The sequence below is a fragment of the Callospermophilus lateralis genome, chromosome 1 (assembly GCF_048772815.1).
Source record: "Callospermophilus lateralis isolate mCalLat2 chromosome 1, mCalLat2.hap1, whole genome shotgun sequence".
Lineage (NCBI taxonomy): Eukaryota > Metazoa > Chordata > Mammalia > Rodentia > Sciuridae > Callospermophilus > Callospermophilus lateralis.
The window spans coordinates 99970546-99991670 of NC_135305.1; the positions used below are offsets into that span (position 1 = coordinate 99970546).

The window sequence follows — 21125 nt, forward strand, 5'->3', positions numbered from 1 at the left end:
TTTGAACTCGAGATCCTCATGCCTCAGCTCCCTGAGCCCCTGGGATTACAGGTGTGTGCCACCATGCCCAGCTGTTAATTGTTTTGATCTCCTTCTTTGTATATATTGAGCAGTCTTGCCGCTAGGAATGCTGTGTTCTATGAGCCATATCAACAGGTGCCCCATCACCATTTTGACTTTACTCCCTGTTATTAATTTAGGCCTCCCTTCCCCTGTTGGTTAAGTGCTACTACCTGGCTTTTGCTATTCCAGGACCCTGTTGCCCTCTTGCTTCTGGGGATCCCAGTTCTGTGAGAGCATATCTCACCATTAGCTGCTTCTGCAAAAGCTGGCCAGCTCATGCTTCTTCTCCACCTAGTTTGTAGTACCATGGTGGATGGGCTCTGGTGGGATTTCCTGTCATTTTATGGGTCTATCCCAGCATACCTCCTTCCCTGAGCCTTCAAATGCTGAGATCCCCAGTACTGAGACCCATAGTCTTCCATAGCACCTCTGTGATCTCTACTTTGGTCAGTATCAGCTTTTACTTGGACTGAGCTCCTAAGAACCACAACTGTAAGTTAAAATGACCCCTGAACCTTGTCAGGTTATTAAATGCTGTGGCATATGGTGTGCCTTAGTGGGGACAAACTTATCCAGCTTAATATTTTACTACCAGGACCTAGCACCATGCATCGCCTGCTTTTCAGTGCCTACCAGCACATGATAGGCAAGTCCTGGAGCCAAGAGAGGCAGTTACAAGCTCATTGGAGGATTGTGCATTGTTTTCTAGCAAGGGGGTTTGAGGAACTCTTGTCTTCCACCAAAAGGGGATGGGCCACAGGTTGCGGTGGCACATGCCTGTAATCCCAGTGGCTCAGGAGCCTGAGGCAGGAGGATTGTGAGTTCAAAGCCATCCTCAGCAAAAGCAAGGCGCTGAGCAACTCAGTGAGACTCTGTCTCTAAATAAAATACAAAATAGGGCCAGGAATATGGCTCAGTGGTCAAGTGCCCCTGAGTTCAATCTCTGATACCAAAACAAATCTTTTAGGACAAAAATTCCTCAAGTGAGTAAAGGAAATCTACTTCCTGTAGAGACCTGTGGACTGAGCTAGAAGCATAGTAGCCAGAGTTTGATTGACATGTGAGAAAAGGAAGATGGTATTATGGCATGGTGTCATGCAGGCCTTGGACAGTCTTGGGGGGAGTTCTTGTTCAATTGTGTAGACATGGTATCAGGGTATTTTTGTTTTAGTGAAGCACTTCATATATGACCCAATCTTAATGTGTGTGTTTTGCTACTGGGGATTGAACCTAAGGGTGCTTTACCCACTGAGCCCTTTTTAAAAATTTGAGAAAGGTTCTAAATTGCTAAGGGCCTCACTGAGTTGCTGAGGCTGGCCTCCTTCCTCAGCTTCCCAAGTTACTGGGATTATAGGTGTGTGCCGTCATCAATATTTTTTTACTCATTTGAGTGAAAACACAAAATAATATTTTTGGATGATACAAAGCTAGAAATGATAGCTAATGTACAGTGTAGCACTGATCATTGAAAAAGTTTTTAATAAAATTAAAAAAAATTTTTTTGTACCAGGGATTGATCCAGGGTTGTTTTACAATTGTGTCACATTCCAAGTCCTTTTTATGTTTTGTTTGGGACAGGGTCTTGCTAAGTTGCTTTGGGCCTTACTAAATTGCTGAGGCTGGCTTTGAACTTGTAATCCTCCTGCCTCAGCCTCTCGAGCCTCTGGGATTACAGGTGTGTGTTACCACGCCTGGTTGCAAAATAAATTTTTGAATAAAACTAAGAAGATAAAGTTTTTATTGTTGTAAAATATACATAACATATATTAGTTGTCAATAGACTATAAAGTTTGCCATCTCTGCTGGGCATGGTGGTATACGCATGTAATCCCAGCAACTTGAGAGACTGAGGCAGGAGGATCACCAGTTTGAGGCCAGCCTAAGCAACTTAGCCAGATCCTATCTGTGTTAGTTGGCTTTTCACTGCTGTGACCAAAAGACCCAACAGGAACAATTTTAGAGGAGGAAAAGTTTATTTAGGGCTCATGGTTTCAGAGGTCTCAGTCCATAGATGACTGATTTGGGTACTTTGAGCCCGAGGTAAGTCAAGAACATCATGGTGTAAAGGTATGAAGGAAAAAAGCAGCTCAGGACATGGCCACCAGGAAGCAGAGAGAGAGAGTTCTCCTCAACAAGAACACATTTTAAGCCCCAAAGACATACCCTCAGTGACCTACCTCCTCCAGCCATACCCTACCTGCCTATAGTTACTACCCAGTTAATCAGTGTGAATCAACACACTGATTAGATTAAGACTCTCAAAACCCAATCACCTCTGAACTTACTTTTTTTTTTTTTAGTTGTCAATAGACTATTTATTTATATGCAGTGCTGAGACTCAAACCCAGTGCCTCATACATGCTAGGCAAGCACTCTACCACTGAGCCACAACCCCAGTCCTCAACTCTAAATTTTCTTGGATTGTCTTATGCATGAGCTTTTTGGGGACACCGAATATCTAAACCATAACACTGTCTCAAGAAAAAAGGTGGGGGTGCTGGGGATGTAGCTCAGTGGTAGAGGGCTTGCCTACATGTGCAAGGCCCTGGGTTCAATCTATAATACAGCTCACACCCTGCATATTGCCTTCTCAACTATTTTCAAGTATACAGTTCAATAGTGTTAAGTACTCTGTTGTATAACCATCACCACCATCCATGTCCAGATGTTTCGTCGGCCCATATTGAAATCGTTGCTATTTTTAATTTTTATTTATTAATTCTAGATGGACACAATAGCTTCATTTTGTTTGTTTGTTTGTTTGTTTATTTAATTGGGTACTGGGGATCGAACCCAGTGCCTCACACATGCTAGGCAAGTGCTCTACCACTGAGCCACAACCCCAGCCCGAAACCGAAATCATCGTTATTAACAGTGATTGCCCATTCCCTTTCTCTGCAGCCCCTGGCCACCACCATTCTTCTCTCTTTGTGAATATGACTACTCTAGGCACCTTGTATAAGTGGAATAATACAGTATTTGTGCGTCTATGACTGTTTAATTTCACTTAGGACAACATCTTCAAGGTTTATCAGTATCATGGCAGGTGTCAGAATTTTCTTCCTCTTTGAGGAAATTCTTCCACTGTATGGATATATCACACTTTATTCATTAGTGAACATTTGGGTTGTTTCTACCATTTGTTGATTGTAAATGTCAATGTGTTTAAAGTCTCTGCTCTGATTTTTTTTAAAATGTATATTCACCCAGAAGTGGAATTGTTGGATCATATGCTAATTCTTGGTTTAATTTCTTGCAGAACCACAATATTGTTTTCCATAGCAGCTGCTCCATTTTACATTGCCACCAGCAGTGTATAAAGGTTCCAGTTTCTCCATAATTTCACTAAAAGGTGTTATCCCTCCAATTTTTATATTTTAATAATAGCCATCTTCGTGGCTGTGAGTTAGTATCTCATTGCAGTTTTGACTTTCGTTTCCCTAATAATTAGTGATATTGAAGACCTTTCATGTGCTTATTAGTCATGTGTATATCTTTTTTAGAAAAAAATGTCTATTCAAGTTATTTCCCCTTTTTAAAATTAGGGTTTTTTTTGTTGTTGTTATTGTTGACTTACAGCAGTTCTTTTTTTTAATATTTATTTTTTAGTTGTAGTTGGACACAATATCTTTATTTATTTTTATGTGGTGCTGAGGATTGAACTCAGGGTCTTGCATATGTGAGGCGAGCACTCTAAGTCCAAACTTGTATTTTTGGAGTGCCCTGAATGTGCTTTAGCCAGTTATTTTTTCTCTGTTTCCTTTTCTGTCTAGTGAGCAGGCTGCATTGTGTAGCATTAGATTGATTGGTTTTGTGTCATATTTTCTCTCTTTGGATTTCCAGAGCATGGTTCTCTGGTTCAGAGGTCATCTGTGAACAAAGACAATTTTATTTTTTCCTTCCCAACCTGTGTATCCTTTGTTTCTTATTCTTGTCACATTGCATTAGCTAGGACATCTAGCCAGAAGTTAAATAATAGTGATGAGAATGTGTATGAACAAATGTAACAGTGAGTCCCACCGTTATGTATAATTATAATGTGCCAATAAAAAATATGGAGGGGATGGGGTTGTAGCTCAGTGGTAGGGAATTTGCCTCCCCTTCTCCCTTATCACCCCTGCTTTCCTCCCCCTCCTAGGTTCTATCCTCAGCACCACATAAAAATAAAATAAAGGTATTGTGTTCACCTACAATTAAAAAATAAATAAATACTTTTTTAAAATATGGGAAAAAATAAGAATGATGAAAGAGGACATCCTTGCCTTATTCTCATCTTAGGGGAAACATATCTAGTTTCTTACACTTAAGTATGATGTGAGTTGTATTTTTTTTTTTTTCCGAATTACTGTTGATTGAATTGTGAGCCTCACTCATGCTAGGTAAGTAATCACCACAGAGCTACATCCCCAGCCCTTTTTATTTTGAGACAGATTGTCATTGAGTTTGCATAGGCTGGTCTCCAATTTGCCAGCCTCCCAAGTATCTATGATTACAGGTATGCACCACCATGTCATGTGTTTTTGTCATGAGTAGGGTTTAGATTTTGTCAGAAGCTTTTGCTCTATCTGTTGATATGATTCTTTCTTTAGCCTGTTGATGAGATGAATTACATTAATTGAGTTTCAAATGTTGAACCATGTGGGATAAATCCCACTTGGTCATGGTACATTATATGGTTCAGCTCAATTTTCTGATATTTTGTTTAGAACTTTTACATGGATATTGATGAGAAATGTTGGTCTATATGTTTTTTTTCTTTTTTTTTTAATGTCTTTGTCTTGGGTTTTTTTTTTTTTTTTTTTTTTTTTAATAAAATGGTAATGCTGGCCTCATAGAATAGGTTCTGAAGTGTTTTCCCTGTTCCTGTTTTCTGGAGAAGATTGTAGAGAATTGGTGTAATTTTTTTTCCTTAAATGTTTGGTAGAATTTACCAATGAGCCCATCTGGGCCTTGTGGTTTCTTTTTTTGGAAGGCTATTCATAGCTGATTTGGTTTCTTTAATAGATCATAGGACCATTCGCATTGCCTGTTTCCCCTTCTGGGAATTTTGATAGAATTTTGGTAGAACACCTTTCAAGGTGTTCCCCTGTGGTCTGAGAGCAGACATCATATGGTTTCTATTTTTTAAAAATGTAAGTATGGGGCTGGGGTTGTAGCTTAGCAGTAGAGTGCTTGCCTAGCACATGGGAAGCATGTTGGTGAATGTTGCATGTGAGCAACCCAGTACTAAAAAACAAAAAGTATTTTGGTGCTATTGAGTTCCGCTATGTCCATCTGTCCATCCTTCCTTCCATCTTTCCTTGTCCTCCTCCTTCTCCCTTTCCTCTCCCCTTCTCCTCCCCTTCCTCTCCCCTTCTCTCTTATCACCCCTGCTTTCCTCCCCCTCCTTCCCTTATTCCTCCTCCCTCCCTTTCTTCTCCTCCTCCTCTTTTTTGCTGCACTGGGGATTGAACCCCAGGCTGTTATAACACTGAACTACACTCTCAACCCTTATTATTATTATTATTTTTTAATTTTGAGACAGCATCTCACTGTTTCCCAGGCTGTTCTCAAACTTGTGATCCTCCTGCCTCAGTCTTCTACGTAGCTAGGATTACTGGAGCAATTTATCACTGAGCTAAATCCCCAGCCCTTTGAATCATTTATTTTGAGGCAGGATGTTGTTAAGTTGCTTAGGGATTCACTTAGTTGGTGAGGCTAGTCTCAAACTTATGATCCCTGAGTCAGTGTAATTACAGGTGTGCACCACTATGCCCTACTGATCCATCTGTTTTTGATTCATTTTTTTTTAAGGTTTGTTTTTTTAAATATTTTTTAGTTGTTGATAGACCTTTATTATTTATTTATTTGTTTGAGGTGCTGAGAATCGAACTCAATACTTCACACATGCAAGGCAAGTGCACTACTGCTGAGCCCCAGCCCCAGCCTCTTTGCCTCATATTTTGATACTCTGTTTTTATTTATTTATTTTTTATTTATTTGAGAGAGAGAGAAGAGAGAGAGAGAGAAAGAATTTTTTAAATATTTATTTGTTAGTTTTCGGTGGACACAACATCTCTATTTTTATGTGGTGCTGAGGATCGAACCCAGTGCCCCGCGCATGCCAGGTGAGCACGCTACCGCTTGAACCACATCTCCAGCCCCAGATACTCTGTTTTTAGACACAGTAAGGGATAATAGAATTCTCTGGTTGTATTTTAAAATTGTTTCTTTGACTGTTATGGTGGCACACACTTATAATTCCAGCTATTCGGGTGAATGAGGCAGGAGGGTTTCAAGTTTGAGGCCAGCTTGGGCAACTTAGAGACCCTCTTCACAAAACAAAAATTTAGAAAGGGATGAAGATGTAGCTCAATGGTAGAGTCCCTTGTGATTGAGCCCCCAAGCTGGTCCATGCTTAGTCTTCAGTACTTGTCATCACCCCCTTCTGCTTCTATCAGTGCAAGCTCCAGGGTTTCTCCTCCTGGTAAGCTGTGATTCTCATCATCCATCAGTCTGTCTTTCCAGTTTAGGGGGTAGTGGTTTTCCCTGGGACCTTAGTTATTTGATAAATCTGAGAACAGTTGTTGATTTTTCAGTCAGCGTTCTTGTTGTAAGTATGGAAGTGCCAGCTTCCAAGCTCTTAAATGCTAGACCAGAAACTGGAAGTCCCACTTAATCCTTTTAAAATATAAAACCAAAATTATGAGTTGATGAATCAAGAGAAATGTTGAGTACAAGAAGTCTGTTCTTGGGGCTGGGGATGTGGCTCAAGCAGTAGCGCGCTCGCCTGGCATGTGTGCGGCCCGAGTTCGATCTTCAGCACCACATACAAACAAATGTTGTGTCTGCAAAAAATTAAAAAAAAATTAAAATATTAAAAAAAAAGTCTGTTCTTATCCTAATTAGAATTAAGTTATACTCTATGTATATATGTCAAAATACATTCTACTATTATGTATATCTAAAAAGAACAAATAAAAAATATATAAAAAATTATAATAGCGAAAAGAAGAAGTTGTCTCTTCTTGGGAAGAAATCAGTGATCCATTTAGAAAAACAAACCATTAAAAATATTGTGTTAGTTCATAAGACCCAGACACGAACACAGCAGACTCAGAGCTGCCATTCAGAGCCTCCATGCTCCGATGTTCTTCATCATGATACTTTGCTGAGCCAAGTGCCTCATTGCCACATGTTACAAAATAACTTATTTACATCTTATCTTTATATGTTTTGTGTTGCTTTAATAGAATGCCACAGACTGGGGACTGGGGATGTAGCTCAGCAGTAGAGCACTTGCTTAGCATGTACAAGGTTCTAGTTTGATTCACAGCACTGCAAAAAATAAAGATAAAAAAGAATGCCACAGACTGGATAATTTTATAAATAATAGAATGTATTTTGCATGGTTCTAGAAACTGAGAAATCCAAGATAAAGGGGCTGGCATCTAGTGAGAACCTTCTTGTGTCATCCCAGGGCAGAAGGTGGAAGGAGAAGAAAGTGAGAGAGCAAAAAGGGAGTTGAACTTATAAGGACCCTACTCCTAAGGATGAACCTATTCCTGCCATAACAGCATTATTAACCCATTCCTGAGGGTAGAGCCTTTAAGACCGAATCACCTCCTAAAAGTTGTACCTCAACATGGTTGCGTCAGGGAGTTACGTTTCCAACACATGAACTTTGAGGGACACATTTAAACCATGGCACTTCATTTCTCTCTTTGTGTTCATTTTTCTCAGCTGTGTTGACCTTTGCAACTTAGGGTTTATTTTTAGTGGGGGCTATTGCATGGTGCCCTTGTTTTCAGTTCTTCCAGAAGTGCAAGGAAACACCTGCCATCAGTGGTTAGCTATGAAACCTAGTTTTAAAATGCCTTTTGTAGGACTTTAGATGATGATCTTGAATATAGGAAATGTGGGAGGGTTGTCCTGAGCTCTAGGAAACTTGTGTGAGAATTCAGTACTCACCTCGTAGAACTGGTGGCCTGAGTATGAGACATGCTCAGTTGATCTTGCTATGGTGGTGTTGGCTCATTTCCCAATTCCCATTTCTCATGACTGTTTTTCTTCACTTTCTTTCAGTATTTAGGTCAGTTAACATCTATACCAGGATACCTGAATCCCTCCAGTAGGACTGAAATCCTGCATTTCATAGACAATGCAAAGGTAACCCCATCCTCTCATCTGTGTGCTCTGTCCCTTGGCCAACACCAGCCCTTAATCCATTCACTTTTGATATCATGGCCAAGAGGGATGACCCAGTTCCATTATGTTATGGGTGCACTTGGCTCTTGACCATAAAGACTGTTCCTCAGTCTGAACATTAACTTTATTCTCCAGATTTGCTTTATGTGGTTTTGGGCTATTTTCCAAAATTTGTAATTTCAAAATATCTCAATTATATACCATAATTTTGAATCTAAAGGCACACTGGTCACATGAGTGATATCAGCCAGTACAGTGCTCCTGGAGAAGAGCCCAGGACAGGCCTCGGCACACCTGGCATTTCTGATGCCCTGTGGTTCTTTCCAGCGAGCCCACCTGCTTCCTGGACACCTGACCCAGGAACACGATGCTGTGCTCAGCCTGTCTGCCTACAATGTCAAGCTGGCCTGGAGGGACGGGGAGGACATCATCCTCAGGGTGCCCATCCACGACATTGCTGCTGTCTCCTATGTCCGAGATGATGCCGCACACCTGGTGGTCTTAAAGACGGGTATGGACCTGGATGACTAGGGGTCAGAAGGATCCTTGTCCTGAGGAGTGTTCGTGACTTTCATGAAACTCTAGAGACAGCTTCTGCAGCTCTGTGTTGGGCACTCTTATCTGTTGTGGCTAAGAATTGGATCTCCTATCCCAGAGGTCAGCCAGAGGAGGGCTAGCAATCAGCTGCTGTGACCCTGGAGTCCCTGTCAAATCAGAGCCTTCGGGACCAGTATCCAAAGAAGCAGTGTCCTGTCCCTCTTCCTGGTGGGGCTCAGCCTCCCCTATACTGGTGTTGCTTCCACTAGCCAGGTGGGAGAGAAGGGCGGTAATGAAGGCTATGGTGGGAATCTCCCCTCAGCCCAACTTCCATATATATGTTTTTTGTTTTTGTTTGTGCTGGGGATTGAACCCAGGGGTAATTTGAGCAATATCCCCAACGTTTTACTTTGTATTTTAAGACAGTATCTTGCTGAGTTGCTGAGACTGTCTCAAACTTGTGATCCTCCTGCTTCAGCCTCCCAAGTTGCTGGGATTACAGACATGCAGTACCATACAAGCTCCAGCCCACATTTTGAGCTCCCCACAATGTTCCCAAAGCTGGGACAACAAAAAGGAGACTCTGTCCAGGGGCTCTTGTCACTGCTTTTACATGCAGGTGGAATTGTGAAGAATGTCATTTTCTGCTCACTCTCTTAACCTATTGCTCTACTCAGTGCCTGCCCTCCTGGATGCTGGGGTAGGAGCTACCTGTCAGCTCTGGAGGTCTCCATTCTGGCATTCAAGTCATTAAGAAATGAGGGAGAAATTTTGGTTCATCCTCCATATTTATTGTGACCTCTGAGGCTGGCATTGCCCCCAAAACACTTGATCTCATTGGGCCACTGTAGGCATCTTGATTACCCTGAAGTCCTTCATTTCCAGAGGAGTAGTGGCAAGGCATGAGGGATTGGAGTGGTTCTGCCTGGAACAAACACTATTTAGGTAGTAAAGAGGGAAATCTCAGTCCACTTGAGGTCAGCAGTACCTGGGAATCTAGGAAGCAGTCTTGTTGTCTCAGAATTGTGAAGTTACATCTTTGGGTAAACTCTCAAAAACAGGCCACAGGAAGTTCTGGCTTAGGAATCTGGTTTGCATTCCTTTGGTCACAAACCTATTCAAGTAATGGAAAGGTTAGGAAGGTGATTGCTGGGAGTCACAGCTGTTCTACCTTGTCTGTGTAGCAGTAGCTCATGCCCTCCCCAGCATACTTACATATCACATGGACATGAAATGACACAAATTACATATGTGAACTTATACACAAAACACACAAACACACACATTCACTCACATGCACACAACTGCCTTTGTCACACAGACACATACATACACTCGTACACTTAGACACACACACATGCACATCCCTTCTGCACTATTACCAAGCATGTCTTAGCAAGGTCCCTTCCTATTTGCTTTTCTGTGAATGTGTTAAGTCAATTTTTCATTGCTATAACAAAATGCCTGAGATCATTAACGTACCCAAGGGAAAAGTTTATTTTCACTTATGGTTTTATTTTTATTTTTTTAAAATATTTTTTAGTGTTGAAGGACCTTTATTTTATTCATTTATTTATATGTGGTGCTGAGAATTGAACCCAGCGCCTCACACATGTGAGGCTGGCACTCTACCACCGAGCCACAATCCCAGCCCCATCACTTATGGTTTTAGAGGTTCCGGTCCATGATTAATCGATCCATTGCTTGTAGGCCTGTAATGCCAGGGTGGTAATAGCAGGGAATGTATAGTAGACCAAACTGTTTATCTCATGTCCAGGAAGCAAAACAAAGGAAGAAAAAAGGACTGGGGTTCCATAATCCTGTTTGAGGTCACACCTCAATGACATAAGATCATCCTGTCTCCTAAAGCTTCTGCCACCTCCCAACAGTGCCCCCCTGGGGACCACACCTTCCATACATCAGCCTTTGGAGAATATTTAATATTCAAGCCATGGTGCTTATTTTCCTTCACAGTGATGAATGAGTATTGACTATTAATTCCAGGCATTGAACTAAGTTGAATAATATGAAACTGTCCGTATTTAAACATTTTAATCAGTAAAAGTGGCAATTTAATGTGACTCATATTAGTACAAAGCATTTGATATGATTATCTCATTTAACCTATATAATAAATCTTTTTTTTTCTAGTTATAGATGGACACAATATCTTTATTTTATTTATTTATTTTTATGTGGTGCTGGGATCTAACCCAATGCCTCACATATGCTAGGCAAGCACTCTACCACTGAGCCACAACCCCAGCCCTCTATAATAAATCTTTTTTAAAAATTTTTTTAGTTTTAGATGGACACGATATCTTTATTTTATTTTTATGTGGTGCTAGGGATCGAACCCCGTGCCTCATGCATGCCAGGCAAGTGCGCTACCACTTGAGCCACAACCCCAGCCCCTATAATAAATCTTTAAGGAAGATTTCATTGATTCCCATCTTACAGATGGACAGAAGGGAGTTTAAGTACTGTCATGAAGATCATGCATTTGGTGAAGATGGGATATTTGGTTAAGAAGGTTTAAACTGTTCCTTCTGGCCTTAGAAGGTTCTGTGGCTACTTCTAAGCACTCTGTCCAGCACCATGGTAACCCTCTGTTTCCTCTGCCTTGTATCTACAGGAGGTATCCTTTAGGGGACAGGGAGTGAGGAGACCAGCTCTTGACCCGGTCCTTGCAGGTGGGGAGGGAAGGTCCTCCCATTTCTGTTCCTTATACGGCAAGATAATTTCTTAGCTTTAATCATTAAAACAATTTGGATAATGGAAAAATTTTGAAATAACAACAACAAAAAAAAAAGAAAGAAAGAATAGAAAATAACTTTCATCACTTAAAAAAAAAAAGAAAAGAAGGTAGATAATAGTTTTGTACTGGGGATTGAACACAGAGACACTCAACTACTGAGACACATCCTCAGTCCTATTTTGTATTTTATTTAGAGACAGGGTCTCACTGAGTTGCTTAGCGCCTTGCTGTTAAGGCTGGCTTTGAACCCACAAAACTCCTGTCTCAGCCTCCTGTGCTACTGGGATTATAGACATGCGCCACCACACCCAGCAAATAATAGATTTTTTTGAGAGAGAAAACACATTACATAGGAGAAACTTTTTTATAAAAACATAAGCAGCAGGACTCATCTTTGAGAGAACTTAAGATTCACAGGAAGGGAATAAATCCCTGTGTCCCAGGGACTGTTCTCAGCAGGATAATTTTCATTCATCAGAATTGGGATGCAAAGTGCCCCATACAGAGCCTGGCAGACTGGTATCTAAAGTCTGCTCTGTGTGTCTGCTGTGTGTGGTTTAGCTGTATGCATCTTTCAGGCCAAGGGTCACTGGTATTTGGGAGAGTATAGTATGAGGGAACTAGGGAACCACGTCTGCTCAGAGGGTGACTTTAGCTAAGGCTAGATAAATACAGAGTCATCTGTGTATCTGCTTAAGCAGTTTGTGTTGATGTAGGAAAGAGGCAAATTGTAGTTTTGAAGTAGGGCTTACAGGCTGCATCCATTAACAGGAGGGTAGATGTGGAGTCCTTAGAGATAGCACATGAATGCTATCTGAACTTCCCAGCTGCCTACCCTGCTCAAGAACCATCCCAGGCACAGCCAGGCAGCCAATTAAAAATATTAAAAAAGTAAAGACAGCTGGGAATGATGGTGCACATCCCTAGTCCCAGTGGTTCAGAAGGCTAAGGCGGAAGGATTGTAGGTTCAAAGCCAGCCCCAGTAACTTAGTGACATCCTAAGCAATTTAACAAGACCCTGTCTCAAAATAAAAAATGAGAAGGGCTGGAGATGTGGCTCAGTGGTTAAGCACCCATGGGTTCAATTCCTGGTACAAAAAAAGAGAGACAACACGTGCTGTGGCACATGCCTGTAATTCTAACCTCTTGGAGTTAAGGCAGGAAGATCACAAGTTCAAGGCCAATCTCAGCAATTTAGCAAGACCCTGCCTCAAAAAATAAAAAGGCTGGGGATGTAGCTCAGTGGTAGAGCACCCCTGGGTCCAATCCCCAATACTGCAAAGAAGGATACAAGTGAAATTAGTTTTAATAGTATATTTTATTTAGCTCTCTGTATACAAAGTATTATCATAACAGCATATAATCAATATAAAAATTATTGAGCTAGTTAGTATACTGTTTGTATCAACTCTGGAGCCCTGTGTGTATGTTTTACACTTATTACATCTTGGCATGGACTCATCATGGTCCACATACTCAGTAGTTCTGTGGTGACTGCTCTGGGGACAATGCAGGCCTTTGATCTCACTGAGGGATTTATGGAGCAACCCCTTATAGCCTTTGTCTGCACATACTTCTCCTGCATGTGACCTGGGCCTCTCCCCATCTTTCTCTACCAGACTGTGTTTGAGCCTTAGGTTTTCCCATTTTTATCTTCCCTCCTTCCTAAGGTGAGCTTGCCTTCTAATACTTAGGCAACAGGGGATGTATAGGATTTATTTCCAGTCATTCCAATTTGGTCTGTTGGATGTTCCTGCTGTCTGAGCCTGGCTCCTGGGTGGTCCTGGAAATCACACAAGATGTTGGAGGAGGTGGTGGGTAGTATTAAAAACATGGCACTGAGATGTGACTTTCTAGACTGGCACCTGGACTCTGCTATTTACATACTTTCAGTCCCAGCCCATTGCCCTTGTGCTTTAGTTTACCCTTCTGTATAAAGAGAGTTTATTGGGCCATAAACTTTTCTGGAGGTAAACTTCTTTCAGGATTGTGTTCAGAATCTATCATATGATAACTTGAACCTTGTGAAATTATCATCTTTTGTGTGGATCAAAAGCATTGAATATGGGATATCACATGTGTCCTCCATCTTTAGCAAGGATGCTAGGAGGTCATGTGGGGTGATATGCATGTGGAGTGTCCATTCTCAGTGATGACATGCAGTGAAGTATGAACATGGTGGGGGTTGGGGAGCTGTGTGCTCTGGTACCCTGGAGCTCAGGGCTCATCTGTTCCCATACTTGTTAGGAGAAGGCTAGAAGAGGGAACTTTCCCAGAGAGTACACATGGCATAGGCCAGTCACCCAGGTCATTTGGTAGACACCTGAGCCAAGTAAAGAGCTCCTGAACCATATTTTAAGAGTAGCCCAACTCGTGCCTTGACTGCTCTCAGGCCTGCCCTCTTTCCACTGAGCTAACCTGATAGGGTGTTCATTTATTAGCCCAGGATCCGGGTATCTCCCCAAGCCAGAGTCTGTGTGCGGAAAGTTCCAGAGGCCTCAGTTCAGGCTCCCTGTCGGAGAGTGCAGTGGGGCCAGTGGAAGCATGCTGCCTGGTCATCCTGGCTGCAGAGAGCAAGGTGAGATCTCTATCCTGTTCATAGCCCAGGCCTTTCCCTCAGCCCAACTTATAACTAGGCCCTGCCAATGGCCTCTTCTACCTCCGGCTCTTCCATAGCCTGATCCAACCCATGACAAGTCATTCCATGGCCCTACCCACAGCCCAGTCCTACTTAATGATCAGGTTTTACCCACAACTCTACCTAGGGCTCAGTCCCTCCTCTTCCCCTGCCTGACCCCACCCAACCCTAACCACTTCTGCCTACCCTGAACATGTCTCATGTTCAGTTTCTTAAGGCCCTGCCCACAACCCTGACCCCAGACTCCTATACCCTACGCTGACCACCCCCATCCCCACCCACTTCTGCCTAGTCTGGCCTTACCCTCCTGCCCTTACCTGACCTGGCCTTTTTACCCCTCCTCCAGTCCTTCTCTGACATGGCCAGCTAGGTTTTTATTCAAAGATATTCTCCTGCTTCCTCTACTAGTCCACCACCCCCACATCCCTTATTGATGGGCATGCAGTGACCTGCACCCCAGACCTGCCTGGTGCTAAGGACTGTGCTTGCAGATTCCACAGAAATCTGTTTGTGGTTGTGGGTTTGGCTTTGGGCTCATAGCCACCCAACAGCCACAGGGCCTTGGGGGAGACCTTTCTGTTTAATTTCTGCATCTGTAAAATAGATAATAGCTACTGCTTACCTTAAATATCTTCTAGATAGTATTTCTCAGCAGAGTCCCCAGATACCTTCAAGGCACACCTGGGCCACAGTCTGTTCAGAAAGAATCCTGAGGTGGTCCTCAGCTTCTCTGCTTTGGCACCTTGTGGGCTGTGAAAGGTGTAGGGGCCCTTAGTTATTCTGGTGTCTACTTTTGGTTCATATTTATGAAGTGTCTGAGGCCTCCAGGTACCCTGGAAGCTTCTTGGGCACTGGCTGCATCAGCTGCTGCTCTGTTCCCACTGCAGGTTGCCGCTGAAGAGCTATGCTCCCTGCTTGGTCAGGTCTTCCAGATTGTTTACACGGAGTCCACCATCGACTTTCTGGACCGAGCAATATTTGATGGGGCCTCTACACCCACCCACCACTTATCCCTGCACAGCGGTACGTTGAGTAAAAGCAGGCAGAGAATATGGGGGCCATGAACATTTCTGGAACCACAGGCTTCCAGTAGAGGCATGCTGTGGATCTGGGGGCTGAGCATGGATCTTGGGGCTGAGCATGGGTCTGGGGAATAACCCTTTTAGTATGACCAAGCGTAGGCAGCTCTCAGTATGATGGCTCATTCCAGAACCATGCCAGATGTGTTCAGGTGAAGCTCAGGCTTCTCCTGAAGCCAAGGCTTGGAGATGGGTTGTTGGTGGTGGGAAGAATCAAAGGTATCTAAAAGACTTTGTCGGGGGGAGGGGGGATAGTAGAGGATAGGAAAGGCAGCAGAATACAACAGACACTAGTATGGCAATATGTAAATCAATGGATGTGTAACTGATGTGATTCTGCAATCTGTATACGGGGTAAAAATGGGAGTTCATATCCCACTTGAATCAAAGTGTGAAATATGATATATCAAGAACTATGTAATGTTTTGAACAACCAACAATAAAAATTAATAATAAATAAATAAATAAATAAATAAATAAATAAATAAAAGGCTTTGTCACTGGACCAACATATGGGAGTCAGCATCTCTGCACATTCCACCAAGACCAGTTGCAGAGCACGTTCAGGCTTCTTGTTAGTCCATACTAGATACTTCCTTTATGTATAAGCTCACTAGAGCTAAGTCTCCTGAACACCAACAGCATTAATTTTCAGATTTGTCATTTATAAAAGATTAATGGTTTATATAAATCAGAGGCATAAAAAGCAAAGATTCTGGAAACAGTGCTGTTTGTTGCCTGCAGTTTTTTCTTTTTATGGTGATGAGTCTCAGCCCCCTATCCTATCCCTAGTAATTCACAAGTGGGGAGAGCCCTATGTGTTCACAAAGCTGGGAGGGAATTCTTTGAACAGGTGTATACCTCATTTTAAGGGTCTATCATGGTATGGTCTATTTCTTTTTTGTTTGTTTCAAGTCAGTTGTTCAATGGATGCAGTTGAAAGTAAATGTGTCTTGAATATAATGGGCAGAGGAGTACATTAATGAGGGGAGGAGCTGTGAGAAGAACTTGGACTGCAATCACTTCGCATCTGCTGTTGAATTAGATTTTTTTTAAATACATGACAGTAAGAGTATATTTTGAAATATTTATACAAAATGAAGTATGTCTTACTCTAATTAGGATCCCAGTCTTGTGTGCATGTACATAATGTGGAGATTCATTGTGCTTTATTCATATATGTACATAAGCAGTTCATGTTAGATTAATTCCATTGTCTTTCCTATTCCTATCCCCCCACCCTTTCCTTCATTCCCCTTTGTCTAATCCACTGAACTTCTATTCTTCTATGGCACCCCCTGGGTGCCCTTCAACAGATGAATGGATAAAGAAAATGTGGTATATATACATAATGGTGTGGTCTCTTTCTTACTGCTGGTGCTAAAGCCCCTTTTTCCCGACGTGGGCCTCACTGCTGCTTGCAGTGATGAACACTGAGGCACATGCTGCATCTTATTTAGTCCTCCAAAGCCAAGTGAGGTAGGAACATCATTTAGCCCTGTCTTAGAGATGGGGAATTGAGGCTTGGAAGTCAACAGCTTGTTCAAAGTAACTGCATGAGGAACAGTTCAGTTTGATTGTGATTGGTTCAGACCTGTGCATTAAAATTCCCAATAGGGACTTGCTTGCTTTATTTATTCATTAACTTATACATTCATTCATTGATTTTTGTGGTACTGGAGATTGAACCCAGGGGCACTATAGCATTGAGCTATGTCCCCATCCCTTTTTATTTTTTTGAGACAGGGTCTCACTAAGTTGTCAAAACTATCCTCAAATTTACGATTGTCCAGCCTCAGCTTCCTGAGTAACTGGGATTGTAGGTGTGCTCCACCACACCCAGTCCTAATAACTTTTTAATTGAAAAGTGCACAGACCCTAAGTGTACATCTGAATGAGTTTTCCCAAAGCAAGCATGCGTACAGTACTACTATCAGGCTGAATAGGTTTTATCCCCTGCCAGCCTTTTGGAACCTACCTCTGGGATGTGCACACACACATAGAAACACACGTGCATGCATCCACTGCTTATTTCTGCTTCAGCGCCTTGCGTGCTATGTTTATTCTCCCCTGCCAGGACAGATCATCAAAGCTTAGCAGCTTAACAGCACAAATGCATCCTCTTAAGGGACTTAAGATTCTATCACAGGCCTCACAGGGCTAAAGTTAAGGTGTCGGCTCTGCTGGTTACTCTGAAACCTCCAGAAGACCATTTCCTTGCCCTTCCCAGCTCCTAGAGACTTCTGTGTGTCTTGGCACATAACCCTTTCCTCCATCTTGATGGCATCTCTGTTCCTTTCTCTGGCTATGCTTGGAACCCTTGTGGCCTCATTGAGCCCATTCACATAATCCAGGGTCATTTCCTTATCCTAAGGTCAGCTGATTAGCAACCTTAACTCCCATTTGCTGTGGAACAGAATATTTGTAGTCCTGGGATTGGGGGTGTGGATTCTTTGGGGCCATTATTCTGCCCTCCATCCTCACCTGCGACCAGAAATATCCCCTTTTGCCAGGTGTATTGGCACATTCCTGTAATCCCAGTGGTTTAGGAGGCTGAGGCAGGAGGATCATGAGTTCAAAGCCAACCTCAGCAAAAAGCAAGGCGCTAAGCAACTCAGTGAGACCTTGTCTCTAAATAAAATACAAAATAGGGCTGAAGATGTAGCTCAGTGGTTGAGTGCCCCTGGTTCAATCCCCAGTACGCACACACAAAAAAAGTCCCTTTTCCTGCCACCCTCTTCTTGTGCTCCCATTTAAAGACTTGCCTGCTCATAAAGCTTTTACTTGCTGCTTGGCTCAGTATTGGAATGCTCCTCTCCTTACATTTGGAACAGCCAACTATATAATCTTTGTCACAGGCTGTCACTTGTTGAGCATTATCCAGGCAGTTGCTGTATGCAGACTATTGCAGAGATGAGGGTCTCAGGGATTCTGAGGCCGAGCTTTGTCTAGGCAGGGGTTGGAATACCCAGCTCTTTGGCTTCTGCTATGTAACCTGGAACAAATAGCATAATTTCTTTCATTTAGTTTAACACATAGTTGACATCCCCAAAGACAGCTGTCATGACCTTGGCTGTGGGTAAGTTGAGTCTTCTGTAGACTCCCTCCCAACCTGCAGCAGGATGTGCATTTGATGGGATGGAGGGCTATGGACTCAAATCTAGGAGTCCTACCCTTGGCACACAGCACATTCTGGGGCATGGTGGTTACGTGATGAAGGACTTTAGGGTTCCCCAAAAGGCAGGGCAGCCATTGACTCTTGTAAAACATAGCTGGGCAGGCTGGACCTGAAAGTTGTGGTTTTTTGTTTGTTTATTTTTTAAAAAATTATTATTATTATTATTATTATTATTATTATTATTATTATTATTATTATTATGGTAGTACTAGGGATTAAACCCAGGACTTTTTATGCACAGCAAGCACTCTATCAACTGAGCTATATCCCCAGCCCTGTATTTTTTTTTTTTTTATATCTTCCTACAGATGACTCTTCCACAAAAGTGGATATTAAGGAGACCTACGATGCAGAAGCCAGCACCTTGTGAGTGCACGTGCCCCAAACCCTGGAGTAGACAAGCTTCGGACATTGCCCAACATCATCTGGGCTCCAGCTAGTTACCCACCACCTCCAGCTCATCACAGCCTTACCGGTCCCAAAACTCCAGACCCATTGTCTACACTGCATCCCCCATATCTGCTTTTAGAGTCCTTACCTCCCTCTGGTCTCTCCTGCCCTGCCAACTCTGTGACCTCCAGAGTGACCTTTAAAGGGCACATTGGGTGCTCTTGTTCTTCTGTACTTTTCAGCCTCTCCCTGCCACCACCTGCAGCTTCTTTGGCAGCTCAGTCCACATGTTCTGCTGTCCTGATGCTCACCCCCATCTATACCTCTCCTTCTGTGCCCCCTCAACTCTGGGCACTGCCTGAGGAGACTGTCCCCTGGGTTTTCCTATTAGCCTCTCTTCCCTCCACAACACTGTCCATTTACTGGTCCCATGAATTCCCTCCCTTTGCTCAGAGGCCATCAAGAGCCACACCTCTGAGGAGCCTCAGGACCAGGCCAAGCTGACTACCTCTGCTGGTTGGTGCACGTGGCCATGCTCAGCCAACTTTCTTCTTGTCATTGTCATCCATCATCCCTGTTACTATCATTTGCATACACTTCTGCTCAAGGATGGGGACTGGTGTACACTTCATCCCGACTGGGTCCCTGAAATATGTAGGATGCAGGGGTGGCAAGCTGCTTGCCCACACACCATGTTCCTTTGCAGCTGCTTCTCTGACTCTGTGGATGCTAGTGGCCTGCCGCCCTTGTCCTTCTGCATGCAGGCATCACCCCATGGCAAGACTGTCAGTGAGAGTGAGTTGAGCACCAGTGCCACAGAGCTGCTACAGGACTACATGCAGACGGTAGGCCATACCTGTAAGGGAGTGCCTGAGAGGGGCCAGGCTTTCTTCCCTCGTAGAGCATAGGCATGTGAGTGGGCACCTTGTGTATGCTTACCTCATCATTTTTGCTGACATTGCTGCCTTTTCCCAGGGACAGTATGGGACCCTGTGTTGGTGGGTCTGAGCCATAAGGACTGGACCATGCTGGTACCAAGTCCTGAGAGGAAATAGTGGCTCCTACAGGGCTTGGGGCTAGATGCCTTCCCTCTACATCTCTCATAGTTTTGTCACTAAAAACTTAAGACTTCCTCATTGTATGCATTTGTGCCCTGAGGGCATCAGCCCTGACCCTGACAGGTGCCAGCTTCCTGTCCTACCCTGTTGATTTTTTAAAAAAATATTTATTTTCAATACCTTTATTTTATTTATTTTTATGTGATGCTAAGGATCGAACCCATGGCCTTGCACGTGCTAGGTGAGCGCTCTACTGCTGAGCCACAACCCCAGCCCTTCCCTGTTGATTTGTTTCATTGATGCTCTATGAAGAACTGGCACTGCCCTCCCTCCTTACCCCACTGAGGGTACTCAGGTTCAGGAAAGTGGAGCTGCCAGGGCACCTCATTTTTCCTCTGGAGGCTACCATGCCTGGGATGATGGGATAGGGATTCACTGTGGGCATTCTGACTCCACAGGGAATGAAGATGTGAACCTAGACATGACTGGTCCTCAGCATGGGCCTGGCCCCCAGGTTCCCAGCCCTGTCTGCTGCAGGTGATCCACCCAAGTCCATGGCTGTGACAGGATGAGGGCCCAGCTGCCATGCCCTCCTACCCACCCATATCTGTTCTCACACCTGTTCTTCTCTGTTCGTACAGCTGCGCACTAAGCTGTCGTCACAGGAGATCCAGCAGTTTGCTGCGCTGCTGCATGAGTACCGCAATGGGGCCTCCATTCATGAGTTTTGTATTAGCCTACGGCAGCTCTATGGAGACAGTCGCAAGTTCCTGCTGCTTGGTGAGTGGGGAGCCCCAGAGGGCGCCCGGTTCCCTCTGGAAATGTATACCTATACCTTGAAATAAAGGTGCAGGTTCCATTAACAATGACGGTTGACAGAATAGCACCCTGAGGTCTCAGGATCTGCCACAATTAGTTGGAAGATCTCTTTCTAGAGCTTTCTGGGGGCCCACCAACAGCTCTCCATCTCCTGAGAACCCTGAGCTGAGCTGAGTGGGCCCTGCCAGGAAGCAGGAGAGGTTGCCCTGGGACTGGGACTAGTACTGAATAGAACTCTACAGTTCAAGAGAGGAGTCAGGGTTGTTCTTCAAGGGGGTGACACTTGAGTAATTGATGGGTGTGTGGGAGTTTGCTAAGTAAAGAGGTGAAGATGCCATCCCAGGTGAAGATCACCCTTTTACAAGACTCTGAAGAGTTCAGCATGTTAGATCTGAGTGACTGGCAGGCTTGATAGTCA

General features: G+C 43.5%; 1 protein-coding gene across 5 annotated transcripts in view; it reads left to right on the plus strand.

Annotated features, from left to right (window-relative positions):
- Ccm2 (CCM2 scaffold protein) overlaps nucleotides 1–21125 on the plus strand; it is a 61031-nt gene that overhangs the window by 38168 nt on the left and 1738 nt on the right. For 4 of the 5 annotated variants that reach the window (XM_076836789.1, XM_076836799.1, XM_076836773.1 and 1 more), the window contains 7 exons: nucleotides 8128–8211; nucleotides 8578–8761; nucleotides 13987–14123; nucleotides 15071–15206; nucleotides 18749–18806; nucleotides 19537–19675; nucleotides 20530–20668. In XM_076836789.1, the coding sequence (XP_076692904.1) occupies nucleotides 8128–8211; nucleotides 8578–8761; nucleotides 13987–14123; nucleotides 15071–15206; nucleotides 18749–18806; nucleotides 19537–19675; nucleotides 20530–20668 (877 nt within the window). The remainder of the gene's footprint in view (nucleotides 1–8127; nucleotides 8212–8577; nucleotides 8762–13986; nucleotides 14124–15070; nucleotides 15207–18748; nucleotides 18807–19536; nucleotides 19676–20529; nucleotides 20669–21125) is intronic. The other variant, XM_076836808.1, reaches the window with a different exon arrangement.